The sequence below is a fragment of the Vanessa cardui genome, chromosome 25 (assembly GCF_905220365.1).
Source record: "Vanessa cardui chromosome 25, ilVanCard2.1, whole genome shotgun sequence".
Taxonomy (NCBI): domain Eukaryota; kingdom Metazoa; phylum Arthropoda; class Insecta; order Lepidoptera; family Nymphalidae; genus Vanessa; species Vanessa cardui.
Genome location: NC_061147.1, coordinates 8,363,359 through 8,382,883, shown reverse-complemented (window position 1 = coordinate 8,382,883; position 19,525 = coordinate 8,363,359). Strand labels below are relative to the sequence as shown.

General features: G+C 30.3%; 1 protein-coding gene across 3 annotated transcripts in view; it reads left to right on the top strand.

Annotated features, from left to right (window-relative positions):
• Positions 1-19,525, top strand: part of LOC124540518 (paired box protein Pax-5) — a 106,259-nt gene that overhangs the window by 35,827 nt on the left and 50,907 nt on the right. For 2 of the 3 annotated variants that reach the window (XM_047118143.1, XM_047118141.1), the window contains exons 2-3: positions 476-945; positions 1,496-1,552. In XM_047118143.1, the coding sequence (XP_046974099.1) occupies positions 786-945; positions 1,496-1,552 (217 nt within the window). In that variant the 5' untranslated portion in view covers positions 476-785. The remainder of the gene's footprint in view (positions 1-475; positions 946-1,495; positions 1,553-19,525) is intronic. The other variant, XM_047118142.1, reaches the window with a different exon arrangement.

The following is a 19,525-nucleotide window of genomic DNA, read 5'->3' as shown; positions in this document are numbered from 1 at the left end:
ATGACATGCGAAAGTGTTTTAGACTTATTTGAATAAAAAGGTTTTACAAGTATTACCTCAAATTTTCGTAGATTTATCACGTTTCGCTTAAACATAAAGCTCCTCTCATTATAATTAGATTGTTGTTATGTAGGTATATGTTTGTTGGTGTTTGCGATAATAACGCCAGAAATGACAGTTGATATCAATAGGTCAGGATAAATTTTCATCATATGAAAAACACATATTACACATCTTTGCACTAACGTGATATGGTGGTCAGACAAACAATGTTAATGCATTTAAGTCTCCTCTCCCCTCTACTTACTTGTGTTTTTATATTTATTTATTGCAATAGTTATTTCTAAATATACGATCATACGTTTTATATATTCGCTTAAACTTTACTGAAAAATCTAATTTAATATTAGTGTCGTGGGTATAACAAATTTGCACTTTTTATGTTTTATATTATAATTTTCTTCTTTCATTCCAGGTAAAATGTTGAAAACGCGCTCGAAATTTCGCAAGAAGCAGCGGTGACAGTACCACTTAAAATGTGACAGTTCAGTGAAACAATAAACTAAGTAAAACTCATAACTAACTAACTCAAAACTAATAATACTCGAAAAATCCTCGTAGTTTAATTCAAATGTGCCAACACTAGTGACCACAGAGTTATATAATAAATAGACAGGATCAAAAAATATATGTGGTGTTTATAGAAACTTTTTGCAAAGATTTAGTGAAACAGAAAAAACAAAATATATTTTAGTATTATAAGTGTGATGCAAAAGGTTTGAAAAATGGATTTGCACGCTCCACCGTTAGTTGTTCACGGGTATGAACCTCACGCGCCTCTGCTAGAGGTCGAGGGTCTGGACCCCCACAGTCCACAGCAGAAGGTCCTCATCCATGCCCCGATCCAGAGCCAGGAACTCATCAGCACAGATCACCGGAACGGAGGTAAGATTTTTTTATTCTCTTTACTAACTTTTCAAATTAATTTGAAAATAATCATACAAATAAAGTCTAAAGTTCATTAACAGTAGTTAATATTTATAACTAATTTAATATAACATACCCATTCCTGTTCATAATTGTTCTAGTAATTTCGATAACGTTAAAATTAAAATTAAATATAAGCTCATCTTCGAATATTTTTTTTAATATCTTCCTCATAACTACCTGAATCTATTTTCAATCAATACCACTATTACAAAGTCTTTGACATTGACAGAAGAAAGTGTTGCCAGAACTAAAAACATAAATTCAAATATTGAACATATATATTTTCAAATTTTTCTGTCTTATATTTGGTTATGTTATACTTTACAATTGTTTTTTTTTTCTATTAAACTTATATTTTGACACGAGGTCTATTTTTTTTTAATTTCATTCATATTATAACTAAATATAAGCAATGATATTGCGTTGTATTCCTGGATATTGTTGTTTTCTTATGTATGAATGTATGAAATAACTTTGGCTAGAGCAGATGTGTCATTTGATATAGAGTATGAATTCGCAGATGAGCAGTACCACGCGCACAGCAGCAACCAGAGTGGTGACGGTAAGTCTAACAGTATACCATACATTTGGAATTAAAAAAAATGGAGGAATTATAAATTCCTAAAGTTTACATATATTTACGTATTTAAGCAACTATATGATACACGTGTATTTAAGAAGTTAAAATATAAAGTGCTCTATAATTATCTATTAATTTGACTATTTAAATTAAAAAGTTATACTACTTTAAATTCATTTAATACAATTAAAATTGAGGAGAATATATAAAATTATTAATAATTCTGTTCGCTATTTTGAACGGCATTTTTATTTTACATTATAATACCTATCATTGATTAAATAATTATTAGTGATCATTCATTATCTCTGTTTTTGAAATGAGGTTAATGCAAGTGTGATAGAGACAAAATATAATTGACTTTTAATATATGAAACAAAACAGGTAGCACAAATGTTTCTAATATTAAAAAATATATAATAAGAACTAAGTACGTGAAATTAAAAATAATTCGTTGATTACTTATAATCGCGTGGAATGGTGGCAAGAATGCCAGTAGCGTTTCCTTATTACAATTATTTAAGTGAAAGATGGACCGCGTTGTGATTCTACTAATTTATAACTGTAACGATACACTTACGATTATATTATGATCCAACTTCGAACTACAACATTGTCATTACGTTACGTTAACAGCCTGTAAATTTCCCACTAGTGGGCTAAGGCATCTCCCTTTGAGAAAAAAGTTTTATCACGCTATTCCAATGCGGGTTGGTGGAATACACATACACATGTGGCAGAATTTCGCATGTGCAATTTCCTCACGATGTTTTCCTTCAGCGCAGAGACCAAGATGAATTATAAACACAAAATAAGCATATGAATATACATTGGTGCTAACCTGGCTTTGAACCCGCATTCGTCGGTTAAGATGCACGCGTTCTAACCACGGATCCATCTCGGCTCTCAGCGTATTGTTATTTATATAGAAAAACGGCTAATAATATTACTGATTTACAGGTTCGATTGCGATAAATAAAAAATGTTAGTAGAATTTATCCCCAGATAGTATCGAACACAACGATATTTTTATTAGCATTATTACCTAAAACTGCATTACATAGATATACAAACTTGTTTTTAATTAGAAGTTACAATAACAAAATAATTTATACGAAACCTGTCTATTAAATTCGCAGCTCTACAAAACCGATAGAGTTCGGTCTGAGCGTTACGTAACTGTGATATTGTTATTTTAATTAGCGAATTCAATTATAAATACTTTCACAGCATTCACTTGTATTTGTTGTGAATTTAAAAACGTATAATTTTTTTATTTTTATAAACAGAAAGTTCGTGTATTTGTATTGCTTTGATACAATAACAATCTTCAGAATAATTATATTATTGTAGAGAGAAAATTATTTTGTTTCTATGGAGTAACTCACTAATGATAAACAAAAAAAAAAAAATTGGTAGAAAGCTAAATTATTGCTGAGCGATATTAAAATCATATTATTTTATTTATTAATAAATCGCACTTTTTAATAAGGGAAGAGGGGGGCCATGTTTTTTTAAAAATAATAATAATGAACAATGAGAAGGTATACTAAGCTTCATTGAATTTGATCCAATGATTAAGATGAATTGTAATTATAAAAATAAATATTGGACAACATCACATACATCACTCTGATCCCAATGTAAGTAGCTAAAGCACTTGTGTTATGGAAAATCAGAAGTAACGACGGTACCACAAACACGCAGACCCAAGACATCATAGACAGCTAATTAACTTTTAATTATTAAATAAAAGCAGTTGCTTATTCGGTTATGCCCTAATATTTTGTGGGGATTTGAAGCATATTTGTTGAAAATTTGATTTCCTCACGATTTGTTTTCCCTACCTAGAACGAGGCGAAATAACACAAATTAAGCAAATGAATATTTAGTATGTATGTATGGTCTCTATTTGACATCCATTGCTGTATCAGTACTAATCAGCTGAAAGTATTACTATACAAACGAATGCTTGGACTAGAAACACAAATAAATAAACTTTGCAAGTCATGTCGAATTCTGAACTGAATCGGAATGTAGATTTCGAAGATCATCAAAAAACTTACGACTTTACCCATAAACGTTGTTTAAGGGTTTACATAATGCTGTCTCTTTCTCTCAAATGTGAAATCAACGATGAAAGAAAGAGAGAAAACAGCGTTTAACTAAAACGCTAAACAATGATTGTAAGTAAAGTCCGATCTTTAGATGTTTTTATTTTCTCTCTCAAGATATCAACTTTCACACAATTCGTATTTGTAAGTCGAAATATATCTATACCTACTTATAATAAGTTGATTATATAAGCGTGGTGACTCAGAGGCTACTGTCGATGATATGGGAGGTGGTAGTGCGAGCGGTTTTACAAGCGGTAGCGATTTAATGCAACTGTAATTGTGTTATGCAATTTTATTTGTGTTGATTTAATATACCATTACAGTTTGTTACTTGATTTTTATTTATGTTGAAAATATTTTATTTATTTATATAATTAATGCACGTTATACACGCTAAAATTATATTACGATTTATGCCAAGAGATTCGGTAAATATATACGTAGATATATTGTTTCTAATCGCGTAATGGCTTTATTTTAAAATTATTTAAAAATTCTAATATTTTCATGTATTCTTATTATTTATGAAATGTAGCTTTTATCATGTTATATAAACAATATACTAAATAATAGTTTATTTAAAATAATATAAAATAAAAAACTAATATCCGCTGTCCTTATCGTCGCACCACACAACAAAACAGCAGTCAGGGCAAGTAATTTCACAGTGATTTAGACAAGTGTACGGTAACAAAAAAACCTCTCATTCACTCACCACCACGACTTTATCGAAGTCGCTTGAATGAATGAGTGTACGGTGTGACTTTTTAATATTTTTCGTCGAGATATGATCGTTTGTTCGGTCAGTCAACGTGACCGCATATTTTGAAATTTATATTACGACTACAAGTCGCACGCGGCTTCACTCGTGATAGAGTGTTGATTGTTAGGCAAAAAGTAACCTATGTCCTTTGTTGGAGTTCAAGTTTGCTTCATACCAAATTTCATCAAATTCGGTTCAGCGGTTTGGTCGTGAAACAACGACAAACAGATAGAGTTACTTTCACATTTAATATTAATTTGGATTTAGATTAAAATTACATTTCAATTTCATTAAATTAATAAATATGAGACAACATGAGACAATATCACATACATTATTCTGAACCCAATTTAAGTAACTAAAGCACTTGTGTTATGGAAAATCAGAAGCAACGACGGTACCACAAACACCCAGACCCAAGATAACGTAGAAAACTAATGATAATCTACATCGACTCGGATGGGAATCGAACCCGGGACCTCGGAGTGGCGTACCCATGAAAGCCGGTGTACACACCACTCGACCACGGAGGTCGTCCAATCAATTCAAATTAACAATATATCACCCAATCAGGTTTTCAATAAAGATGGTATAAACTCGTAAAATTCTATATTAAATCAAGAGATTAGTGAAAAGTCAAACTCATCAAATATATTTATGCAAAATAATTAAGCATCTACGATTTCACATACAGAGTAACTTTTCATTTAGACTAATGACCATTTCCGGCAATTAAATGATAGCATCATACTATCGGTAAATGCAATAATAAATTATTTATATATGTATTTGAAAGAAATATTTCATTTGGATAATAAGAGCCGGAGTTGCATTATGTAGTATATACAAACTAATTTTACCATTATGTTTTAAAACTATGTACAAATAAGTATAAAAGGAATTTTGCTTGTAAGAAATCGTTGTGATATTTTGAAATGTAAAACAAAATGAAGCCAGTGTAACTACAGGCACAAGGGACATAACATCTTAGTTCCCAAGGTTGGTGGCGATATTAGTAATGGTTATATGTTGATGTACATGAGCTTTCGTGAAATCTTATCTTGAAATGAACTATGATATATAAAATACCATTTTTTGTCGCAATACTTAGTAAGATACACAACAAAACAAATCGTTGTATAACTTAAAATAAACAACAATAAACTTTTTGGTTTAAATCTTTGTAACGATTGGCAGAATATATTTTATCTGTGTACAAAAATAAACAAAAAAAATTGAATTATTTGTAGTAAAAAATAATACTTACCCATAATAATGTATTATTACTTATATATAAAAGCAATGTTATTATTTAACACGTTAAAATAAAATAATGCATTTTAGTTCGATGAATTAACATCGCTGTCAATAATAAAAAAAAAGAAAAAAATATATTTAACTGTGCTCGATTCAAAATTAATTAAAGCTTTAATTACGTTAAATAAATTGAAGTTCGATGACGTATTTAAGTCTTTAAATCCGTGAGATTACAACATTATAATTTAGTACGCACGTATATTTTATAGAAGGCTTCGATATTTAAATACAAAAAAAAACATATTGCACGGAAGCTATCATACCTACCAACATAATAAAAAGCAGAATTAGAAATAAAATAGAGTTTTCTTTGCCCAGTAATGTTAATTTAAAAGGACAGTTATTTTTATTTTATTTTTCGATTTTATGTTGATATATATAAATGTGTGTGTGATTTATGAGTGTGTGAGTTCAGAATATAAAAAGTTTTTTTTCATATTTTTTTTATTATATACACAGTTTATTTTAAGCACACAAACGGTGATAGCCAATTTTAGTACAGGGATGAATTTACCAGCCTACATCCTTCCTCGGAATTTAAACTGTATTCACAGCAAAATCCATCAAAATCGATTCAGCTGTTAGCGTGAAGAGGAAACATACACTGTTACTCTCAAATTCATAATATTAGTCTAGGTTAATCAATTGTGGTATTTTCATAATAAATCCATATAATAATATTTTAAATGTGAAAGTAACTTTGTCAGTCTGTCGACCTTTCTCAATCAAACTGTTGGACCGAATTTGATGAAATTTGGTATGAAGTAAACTTAAACTCTAAGAAAGGACATAGGCTACTTTTTTGCCTGACACGTGACAACCAATACTCTAAAATGCAAGCAAAGCCGCGGGCGAAAACGAGTATTCTTAATAAAGTACCAAACCAAGATCATTTATTAAAATGTATACTTCGTATATTTAAGCATTCGTATCGTTAAGTATAAGTTTTGTAATACAGTTTCGATCTTGTTTTTGTCATCCGTTCTCCCTCGCTCCCAATGCGCAGTGCTCACGCGCATCGAAAGCGAAATGCTTGAAAAAACGCTACGTGACCGGCGCATGCGCTGTAAAGGGTCGCCGTTTGCCTTTGTGACGTCACAACTACTTCGTACTAAAGATTTAACTTTCAAGTAAATTTTTTTCGAATTATATAATAACCATTTTAGAAAAAAAATATAATTGTTGCTTATGTTATTATAGAGGCAATAGACAAATCATACTTTTCAACCTATTTCAAGGACTGAAATATTTGTTATCCTTGTCAAACTTAGGATGTTAGAAGGAGATAGCGATATAAGTTCACTTACAAGCAGTTTTATCACTGTACCCTGAATATATTTGTATTAAGGGTAATAAAAATAAAACGAATGTATAAAAATCCCAATAGTTTAGTATAGGTAATCGACACCGCACCGCAGACTTCCTTGGGAACCAGTTCGATTCCTCATTACACACGCTTCTTTTTTTTATTCAATCGCCTTTGCTTCTTGTATTGAATACAAAAATATACATTTTAAAGCATTCATATTAGTATTGTACAGACATAATATTTGTTATTTGATTTGATTGATTCAATTCTAAAAGACTAAGCTACATTATTCCAGAACTATTCTAAAAAACAAATTGTCTATGGTAGTATTACTCGGTGGTAGGGCTTTGTGCAAGCCCGTCTGGGTAGGTACCACCGACTCACCAGTTATTCTACCGCCAAATAACAGTCCTCAGTGTTGTTGTGTTTCGGTTTGAAGGGTGAGTGAGCCAGTGTAATTACAGGCATAAGGGACAACATCTTAGTTCCCAAAGTTGATGTCACATTGACGATGTAAGGAATAGTTAATAGGAATAGTAGTTCTTACAGCGTCATTGTTTATGGGTGATGGTGACCACTTACCATCAGGTGGTCCATATGCTCGTCCGCCAACCTATACTATAAAAAAAATTCTTCCAGACAACTGTAGCCTTATCATCATCATCATCATCATCAACGGCCTTTTTTCGTCCACTGCTGGACGTAGGCCTCTCCAATTGTACGCCACTGTGATCGTTCTTGGGCTACTCGCATCCAGGTCTTGCCTGCCGCCTAGTGTAAATCGTCACTCCACTGTGCCCTAGGACATCCTACGCTACGTTTTACGAGACTCGATTTCCACTCTAGAACACGTTTATCCCAACATAGCTTGGCCTTACCATATAAATTTAAAATCATTATTAATTTAAAGGAAAAATTGTTGCAAGATACTCAAAGTAAGATCCCCAAGGCAACAAAGGTATAGTACGACACGACTTAAATGTAGCATCGGCTAAATTCGTAAAACCGATCACATCCGAATTAAGTACGCCATCGAATTATCAACATTTATTTCTTACGTGAATATGATCTTTACACAAACTTGTAATATCGTATGACCTAATATATTCGTCAATTTGACACGTCGATTTACATGCACTTGCTGTCACGGGTTGAACTGACGCGGGAATCTATAGCGACGAATAGCGTTTAACGGCGCGATAGGGAGCTATTTCTATTGGTTGTGTAAATGGACAGCAATCGGTTTTATTGAATCGATGCTACATCTAAGTTGTGTCGTATTATATCCCCTTATAATATTACGTAAAATGTTTTTTCATTATGTTAAACTATTTAGAAGAGAAAGCTTTATCGAAATCATAAAACCATTTATCGTCCTTCCTGTCAAAAAAAAGAGGCGCGAACGTTAAATTAACATTTTTAATGGGTAAGGTCACTGGTTCGATTCCTGGTGCGGAACTAATTCGATGACTAGCGATTGTCGGGTTTTGTATGATGTGGGAAGTTTTGGAGAGATTCATTGACTGCCTACGTACTTACTGCTTGAATGTTGTAATACTATATGAATGAATTTTATATTATGTGTTATCATTATTACATAGTATAAAACAAAGTCGCGTACAGCTGTACAGCTGTATGCTTAGATCTTTAAAATTACGCAACGGATTTTGATGCGGTTTTTTAAAATAGATATAGTGATTCGAGAAGGTTTTTGTATACAATACACGGACAATATAGCAAAGAAACACTGATAATTTTAGAAGTTTATAAACTAATTCTGTAGTATATTTAGTATCAGTATCGCACCCGTGCGAAGTCGTGGCTGGTCGCTAGTAAGGTATAAATTATCAAGTTATATATTTAAATTGTAAAACTGACTGAATAAATTAATTAACGATCTAAATATAAATTTAATGAGACAGTCATTTAATTAAAATACAAGAAAAAATTACAAAAGTGCTAAAAAAAATAACGATTTAAAAAAAATATCTAAGAGTAAAAGAGACGGATATACGTGTTCAGTTCCGCTTGATTCATGACATCTTCTGTGTTAAATTTTGACACCTCATTCACCAATCACGATCATCCCGCGAACATGAACGCATTAATAATTCCTAAATGAATGAACTGGATTTTTCGGTTAATGGAAAATATACTTTAATGTAAGGAAATAAAATGTACTTATCTTTAATTATTTGAAATATGTAGTTGAGATAATTGATATTCGAATTTGCTTTTTATTGCAAAACGCCTTAAAAGTCAATATACATTTTAAAATAATAAATACTATTCTATTTCATTACGTATCACTTTTCTCTGTAAATATAGTCTAATAAAATATTATTCTATATTTGAGAATATTCATTGTATTTTAAACTTTATTGTCCTTAGTATAGAGCTGATATTTACTTAAATAGTTTTCATCAAGTTTAGTAATTTTAAATTAATTTATAAAAAAATGGTATTTTCCTATATAATATGAAGAGAAAAACATTATCAAGGTAAATTGTTTTTTTCTAAATTTATTATCTTGTATTAAAGTGTCATTGCAACAATTTAAGCCTTATTGCTTTGTATTTAAAACTTATATTCGATTGCAGTTATTATCTGAACCTTTCAAAAACAAAACAGAATTATTGTTTGCATCATAAACTCGTATTTTAAATAAATTAACAAACGTATAACAAATTTTGTTTGTATATGACATTTGAATAAGAAATTTATAGAAAAATAAGCATGTAGAGTCCAAAACCATTTGCACGTTTCTGGCGCTTATGACGTTTCGGCAGAGATCAGACTTTGTTGCTAACGAGTCTCATATTATGGTTTTGCGTGGAAATTTAAGGCGACATAGATTAAAGCTTTGCTACGTTAATTATTTTTTATATTAAAATAGCTTTATTTTTTAAATGAGTACTTCATTACAGGTTCAATGTCATATACGACCTTTTAGACTTACAATTTTGCTTTAATAAATAAATTGTATAATATTTTTTTTTCCATAAGCAAAAGCAAATGTTACATACGAACTTTTGGACTTACAGTTTTGCTATCATAAATAAATTAAAAATGTTTTTTTAAGCGAACAAATGTAACATACAACCTCTTAGACTAACAGTTTTGCTATATAAATAAATTGAAAATTCATTATTTTTTTTTAAAAAGCGACTGTATGTTACATACGACCTTTGGACTTACAGTATGGCTATGAGCTATAAGCGTGCAGTGTTAGCTAATGAAGCGATCCGCACATCAAAGGCATCAAATATGTTACTGTCATATGTATATGTATGTTTATTGTAACGCGATAACTACGGACTTCCTACATCTGATAAAGTTCATTCGTATTGGTTACATAATAAAAATCTTACGGGATTTTCTTGCTTTTGTTTTCTATGAGAAAGAAACATTGTATAGAATATAGAAAAAAATAATTTAAAGTCGATTAATTTATTCGTTTGTAAAGTCAAAAGAAGCAGCAATATTTTTTAATAAACTCGTGATATTTAAGGAAAACGACAGGAAACCTACATATTATGGTGGATGAGAATCTGCCTGGTATCCACTGATCTGCATTGAATCATGGTAGAGTGTTACACTTTCAGAGTTTTTTGAACCTTCTTCTCAAAACAGAGAACTCTTTGCCCGGAGTTGGTTAACTGTTATATGACTTTTAATATTCCGAAATTTATATTATCATTATTTTTCTACGTTGTCTTGAGTCTGGGTGCTAATTGTACCGTCGTTACTTCTGATTTTCCATAACACAAGTGCATTAACTACTTACATTGGTATCGCAGTAATGTATGTGATGTTGACTCATATTTATTTTCATCTATAATAATATTAGTATATCTGTGTGTCTGACTGACTTAATCGCCTTTGATAAAATTTGGTATAAAACAAGCTTGAAGAAAACTATTAATGAATAGAACAAAACAAATATAAAGTCTCAAGTCCAAAATGTTCGTTGTCAAACTAGTATCTATATACAATGGATAATTTGTCAATACGTGCATTAGCAGAGTTCTGTTATCAATTAACTGAATATAATCACTATTAACTTATATCAATATATGTACATAGCGTGTATATTCGCTTGTACATTGAATACAATTAGGGCATTTCGAAATTTAAAAAGTCGAGATGGCCCAGTGGTTAGAGCGCGTGCACCGCTGATTCATGTGCTTAGTTTTTATTTATAATTCATCTCGTGCTCAGCGGTGAAGGAAAACATCGTGAGGAAACCTGCATGTGACAAATTTCATAGAAATTCTGCCACATGTGTAGGGGGTCTGCCGAATAGATTTATCTGGTGATTGAGATTTGATCCTTGGGAATTGATATATGTCCGTTGTGTAACACTGAGTAACTCATACTTAAAACCGGAACACAAAACCAACTATTGGTGCTTATCAGTTTAATATATAAAAAGTGTTTTACAAAGACGGGCACAAAGGTTTACCAGCAAACCATTAAACCTTTTAAAGAATATAAAAGTATTTAAATCTTACAGCTGTTATTTCGAAAATTAAATTAAAGTTATTTCATTGTAATCAATGTATTTCTGTGGCCTAAAGCTTATATTAAGAATACGCCTTTTAAGCACAAATCAATTTACAATGTTTTAAATCTTAATTATTATTAGGTAAAAATCAAATTGCCAGTTTAATCAAATAACACTTAGGCCCTTTTAGTCTTTGGCTACGGAAGTTCAAACTGTAGTTCACGACATTAATTTAGATCTATACTAATATTATATATGAGAAAGTGACTCTTTAATGTTTTTAATTTACGGTAGAACAATTGAAACTCATAAGAAGAAAAAAGGAATATCGAGGCAGGATATATTAATTTAAATAATTGTATTAACTAACATGACTTTGTATTTAATTGTTGAAAAGAGTAACTACTGAGTCTCTTGCCGGTTCTTCTCAGTAGAATCTACTTTCCGAACCGGTGGTAGCTTCACTTAATTGTTAAATGACGATTCAAATGTGCTTGTAAAAGCCCACTTGATTATTTATTTATTTTGATTTTGTTATAAGGCTCGAATCCCAAAGTCGGACATATCTAATTACTAACATCTGTAATACAAGCAAAGTCACGAGTCACAACTAGTGTAACATAAATATATATATATATTACATCATAATTATAAGAAATCACGATCAAATCATAACTTAATAAACAAAATTATAATCAAGATAGTATTCGATTAAGTTATAAAAAAAATTAATTACATTTACATAACAATTACTTGTTTCACAGTTAAATTACCGACGCAACTCGTATTTTAATAGCCGAGAATAGAACCCGTTATACGATTGTGATATATGATTAGAAATGTATGTTACATAAGTCTTAACTGTATATATGTATATAATAATGATTGAATTATATGAGCTTCACGTAGGGTACATGAGTTGGTTGGTTGAAAGAGATTTGAATCTTAATGAATTCCCAAGTTCAAATCCGTGCAAGCAACAACAGCCTGTAAATTTCCCACTGTTGACTTAAGACTGGGCTCCTCTTTCTTTGAGGAGAAGGTTCAGAACATATTCCACCACTATGTTCCAATGCGGGTTGGTGACATTGGGATACACATGATGAAATTTGACACACAGGTTTTCTTATGTTTTCTTTCTACGCCGAGCATGAGATGAATTATAAACACAAATTAAGCACATGTATTAGTGGTGCTTGCCTACGTTCAAAGTCGCAATCATCGGTTAAAAGGCACGTGTTCTAAAAAAATTGTGGTGAAGGAGGTGAAGGAAATATAATTAAGAAACTGATATGGTGGCGCAAATTTGCCATCAATCCGCTTTGGAGAAGTGTAGTACTCTCCAAATATGTGAGATGTCCCAGCAGTGGGACTATTGCAGGCTAAGTATGTTACTTACATAATATAACTCGAAGTTTTGATACAAATTGGCATGTACGATTTTATTGATTTCAAAAATGTATTCACAATTATTGATGAGGTTTATTATTGAATAAAAAAAAGTTTATAATAAATTATGAACTGAATTTCTTGCCGGTTCTCCTCAATAGAATCTGCATGGTTACCGAAGTATACACGAATAAAGTATTCCTTTACTTTACGACCTTAATAAAATCATTTAAAAAAAATAAAGTTCACTAAGTAAGCTCAAGTGAGTCCAGATGGCCCAGTGGTTAGAACGCGTGCATCTTAAATGATGATTGCGGGTTCAAACCCAGGCAAGCACCGCTGATTCATGTGCTTAATTTGTCTTTATAATTCATCTCGTGCTCAGCGGTGAAGGAAAACATCGTTAGGAAACCTGCATGTGACAAATATCATAGAAATTCTGCCACATGTGTATTCCACCAACCCGCATTGGAACAGCGTGGTGGAATATGTTCCAAACCTTCTCCTCAAAGGGAGGGGAATTTATAGGCTGTTGTTGTAAGTAAGCAACACTGTATAGACACAATAATTTATTTGTATTCTTTATTCGAAAGTTAAAAACAACCAGCTTACCTTGTCTGTTCACCAAATATAGCATCAGCTATCTCTTTCACACGCGTGTCATAATTTTATTAATAAAACATTTCTTATCACTCACTATCAATGTGATTACATGTCTGCTAAAATTGCTTTTTATTTATCACGCTATCGTTTTACTATTATAATTATTGAATTATTAATTTCGATTAGTAATTTATTCAAAAATTTAACTGCAAATTATTGATAGATATTATTTCAATTTGGTTTCTTATTGAATTCGAATAAAATAAAATTTGTAACTATTAATAATTCAAATTTAGAATTCATAAATTTATCATGTTTAAATGTATTAAAATTAAGATTATTATAACATTCCTTTAAATTATATTTTTACTGTTTCATTTAAAATGTTTTTAGTGTGAACGAAAAAATTAAATACCAATTTCATGATTTAGTACCTACAGCAATTAATATTAAGATAGGTCACTACATAGTTCGTAATAAAGACTATGGTTACTTTAAAATAATGTATCATAAGGGTATTTCATCGAGAAAAATATACACATAATATATAAGTAAATACTATATTACTTATATATTTATGAAAATCAACCTTTAGCATGATTTATTTTAAATCCGTTTCTCGCTCTGCGATCAAAGATAACATCGTGAGAAAACCTGCCTCTGTAATTAAATAATTCATAAACATACACCTATATCCGCTTACATACAATGACATATTGTGGCTATCCTTAATATTTAAAAAAACTTTTTTTTTAATATCACAGGTTTATAGTTATAACGCGTACATGAATTATTTAAAAGAATATATAGTAATCACACTTATAGGAATTATTTAAAAAAGTATAATTGATGTATGAAATTATCTAATGAATATGTTATCAAAATATCATGGAGCATCTTCACCCCGATCCACCCCTAGCTCGCATCCGTCACGTGGCGTTAGAGGGTGCTTCGGTGGCGTCGCGCGCGGTCGACCGAAACCGTGCGCGGAATTTACTCCTACTACGATCGAATTTTGTTTTGCAATTTCGCGTATGTTCTTAAAAATAATAATAATTTGAAATTGGAATGTGTTCGATTTAAAAAAAATGTGTTGAAAGTGCCAATAATTTGTGTTTCATCAATCAGTGAAATGAAATTTTAAAACGTAATTAAAATATTTGTGTGAAATGTGTTTATATTTGAAAATCGAATTCGTTTTTTGAATAATTTAAATATAAATTAGTCGTTAAATAAATTAAGAGAGAATTAAACACTATAACGTATTGTGCACATAAAATATTATTTTAAATTAACAAAACATGATATTCAAAAAATATTGCATTTTTTTTTATTCCAACGTTCGAAATTCTATTTTCAAATTAACATTATTTAGTGTCGAATTTTAAATTTATTATTTATACTCCGTCCACATATATTACGTGTCACGTTCGTTTAGTGTTTACATATCTAAAAAATATTTTTTTCAAAATTTATTATTTGGAATCAATAACAAAGAATTAACTTTAAAAAAAAAATGTTCTTATATTAGCTAGTGTATTTCAAAATCAAAATATAGATACGTTACTGAAATAATTTTACAAACGTTTTTCAATCGTGAATTAACAATATTGTATAAAGCAATAACCGTTTCTAAATAATTTTATTTAAAAATACTGGTTTCATCTATTTCTTTAAGCGCACTCTACAAGATATATTTTTTTATGATTATGATACGAGATACCAAATCTAAGATCTATTACTATAATACTTTATGTAAGTATTATAACATTTATAACACATTAAAAAAAAGTGTGGTGTATAAAATTTTACCTAAGTACCTATAAATTATGGTGATAATGAGTAAAATTAAATAGTTTTTTGTGACGTCAATAAATTTTAAAGTGTCCAGAAACGCCGTTTTTAAATAACGTAAAATAAAGGCTTATTAACAAGTAATTCAATTAGGCAATAAAATTATTTCCAGCCAAAACTTTAAAAAACTGTAGCCATAAAATTAAAATTTAAAAACATAAAAAAATGTTAAAGTCATTCACAAATTAATATACATCATTAAAATACAATCAAAAATCCTGGGTTACTATCAAAACGGTTATCCAGGAACGTGTATTAAATACAAAAGTTAGAAGTGAATAAAATAAATATATCTACTTATGTGCTGATTATATCTTTCAACTACACAGATATGTGATACGCACACATGAAGTTTCTCGAAACTCAATACTTGGTATACATTAAGACATGCAGGTATTCCTATTACACGCAGTATTAGTTTACATCGTATTTTACATAATATACTATATACTTGTATTCAGGTTAACATAGCTATGTTTGTTATTCTATATATCTTCTTGTTCCGGGATTTCGAAAACATATAAATAATAAAGTGACTTAATAATTTGTGATTCTCCTGGGTAACCGAGTCCCCTATATAACATTGATTTTTTATGTAGTAATATTGCAATGATATATGCGTTTTTTTTTAATTTTCGCAAATAATTCTTTTATAGCTCGTTAACATATTAATTGTTAATGACAAAAGGTCGAAAGTACTTTTGCCTGAAAATCAATTTCGACTCTAACATAAATGAGGATTGGTTATTTTTTGTTTCAAATATCAATTTGCTTACGATATTATAGATCGGTATGTAAGTATAGCAAGACTTCTGAGTTATCAAAACAAAAAAATATTAATTTATACTTGATATTATATTACAATATTTTCAATATAGAAATATAACTCTTAAGTCATTGGTATTAAAGATCATAACAGCGTGTGTTGAAAGTAAAAATAATCTATAATTAAAACAATACGATCCCACGGCGTTCTTGGATAACCGAAATATACACCTGTCAATTGTCACAAGCCATCGACTGGCACCGTGAAATCTTACTCAAAATCAGTTCAGTCTTGTTACAGAGTGGAGTGATTAACAGATTAAAAAAGTTTTAAGCCTTATACTTTTGTGCCTTTGTGTTGTGAATAAAAAAAAAAAACAAATAGTGTTATTTTTTCGTTGAATAATTTAAAATTGGAATCAAAATATCGGTACGTGAGGTTCAATGTTCTGTAAAAATATTTAAATGAATTCCAAAAGCATTTTCGTAATAATTCAGTAAAGGCCAGTTTTTACTATTAGTCAAAGTATCAAAAGTAGCATTTCGAAATTTACTGTTTAAAAATCTTTATAACGCAAATAAGTGTGTTAATTAGTTATGAAGCCTTTCCAATTTTTTTAAATGATTGAAAAGCGTATATGTCAATATATAATTATAATATATAATAACTATATAAAAAATACGATAGCGATGTGTTATAAAACCGAGAATCTTTGGTTTGCGAACCATATGTTCATAACAGCAGCTATCTGTAATAATTGATATTTTTAAAGTTTTACAATGAAACAAAAATGTTATAAAAGAACAGCCACTAATAAAAAAAAAATTACTTTGAATTGTTTTTATAAAAAATAAAAATAAAACATGATGTAAATATATGTATAATTCCCTAGATTTCCCCATACATACAAACCTACAAATTTCATCTCAGTACTGATCTTTGTTTGTTATTTATAGGACCACGGGTCATAAAATTGTATACCTAATTTGTTACTTATAATTCTTGTACTTTAATATCTACTATAATTTAATAGTCAATAAAATAATTTAAATGAAATTCAGATCGAAGAAAAACCAAAGAAAGTCGCCGTTTAGGCCGGTTTTTGTCCTACCAAGACTTCCTCATTAAGACCAATTTCTCGTGAGAATAATGCCCACCTGTCACAATTCATGCGGAAAACCGCTTAAAACGGTGGAAAATCATCCAAAAACCGAAAATTAAACTTAACGAATCGACTTTACGACCAATCGGACGACTTTATCTAACTTTCACGGAGATCAGCCTTTTTTGTAAGAGTTAAGATATGAAAGTTAATCGGTTAACTATTTAGTTGTAATTAAAAGTCATTTGGGTGAAGACATAATTATTGGCTTACTTAGAAGTAAAGTAATTTGAGCGTCCAAAGAGTTTTTATTCTAAAAGCAAAAAAGGCCTGAAATATTCTGCCTAAAATGTTAGCTATTATTTGTAAAGCATAGACCAAATTAATTCATTAAGCAAAAATATGCTATGTAATAAACATAAAAAAATAAATATATAGTTATGCAATAACAAATATTAAAATACTAAAAATCATTCTCTATTAATTGTTTTTTAAAAAAAAAACTTATGAAACGTCATAATTATACAAATATTAAAATAGAATCAATACCATACATTGTTCTATTTTCAGTTTCAAATTAGTACCGAATATATTCTCAAGATATGAATACTAACAAATGGGGCCAAATAATGCTTAAAACTTTATGATATTTTAATAAAAATAGAGCGGTGACATTAAGTGACATTTACATTTAAAAAAAAGAAAGTGTATTTCCATTTAAAAAAAATAAATAAACGAATGACATTTGAATGTTCCAAATAGTGTGAAAGTTCGTGTTTAATTAAGTGAAAAAAGCTTTTAAAAAAGGACCTAATTGTATCGTTCTTGTAACGGAAATTACATGTATAAAAATTATCGAGTGACGTTTAAAAAAAAAATTCTGAAATGACATTTTGAAGGTTCTTTATAGTGTCGAGATTCTAATAATTCAAAAGTAAATAAATAAGGTGTTTTATTAAGTGCATTAAAAACATAAAAAAATAGACTTTCGTTATGACGCATTTCAAAGATTTAAATTTCGAACCGTAACGATGCGTAGGTTCTTTATAATGTAAAGGACTTATGTGATATATTATTAAGGTGTTTTATGTGGAGATAAGTGACTGTTAAGTGAATAGTGGTCAAGCTGGAGGGGCAAAGTAAGGCCACTTTCGCGGCCCTATTCGGGCTAAGGGCCGGCGGCGGTGTGGACTTGTCCGCCGCTTATAGATACAACCAAAATATGATGGAATATTATACATGTGAGTATATTACTTCTATCCTATACAGGCTGATTAAAAAAAGAGAAAAAAAATTGAGATTCAGTAATAATCTTAAGTAGGTATAATCAGAATAGGTAGCTAGTACGTATAACACAATAGGTACCTATTCCGAGGTAGAATTTGAAATGTTATTTCTACAAATATATTTTTGGCGATTTAACATTATTTCTAAACTGAACTAACCATTAAAACTAAAATTTTTACATCATAATTAATACCTAATTATAATCTTAATTGACCAAAAGATATGATACTGTTCATCATATAGTATCATGTTCAAGATAAAGATCACTTAAGTACCTACCTACCTACGTACATCTATTATTTATGTGCTTTTGTAAGGATGTAAGTAAAAGTAGCTGAAATATTTCAAGACTCTTGTTCTAGAAATTTCCCTTAAAATCTCAATACAAAAGCTCGTCCGAGTAAATAACCTTAAATATTCGAGCATCTCGAAAAATTTCACATAACATCAATTTATGAACATCCTTGCCAAAAATTGATGCAATTATCTTTAAAATAAGGCCCTAGCAATCTTCCTTAAAGCAAATAAAAAAAGGACCCCCGCCATTATGCAAAAACAACGAGCGCTCCATCCATAACGAGATTATCATAACACCGAACGACAAACATAAAAACCGCATACAATCATGCCTCTATAAAATACCTCGTAACATCACCGCACATCTGCGACGCCGTGATTTCATAAAACACCCAAAAATTCCCTCCAAATTCGAGATCGTTATGTCGTCGGCGAATGGGAGAGCTGCGTTGACGCGGGAGGGCGACCGGCGCGCCGTGATTGGCCGTCCGCGATGGGGCGTGGCCTGTTTAGCTTGTGTGTGTCAATTTTGCGAAGCAAGCGTGATGTGTATGCGTAGAAGCAAATTGGGATGGAGCGATATGGCCGCACGAAATTGAGGCCGGTTATTTTACGCATATGATATTACGGTTTTTAATATAACG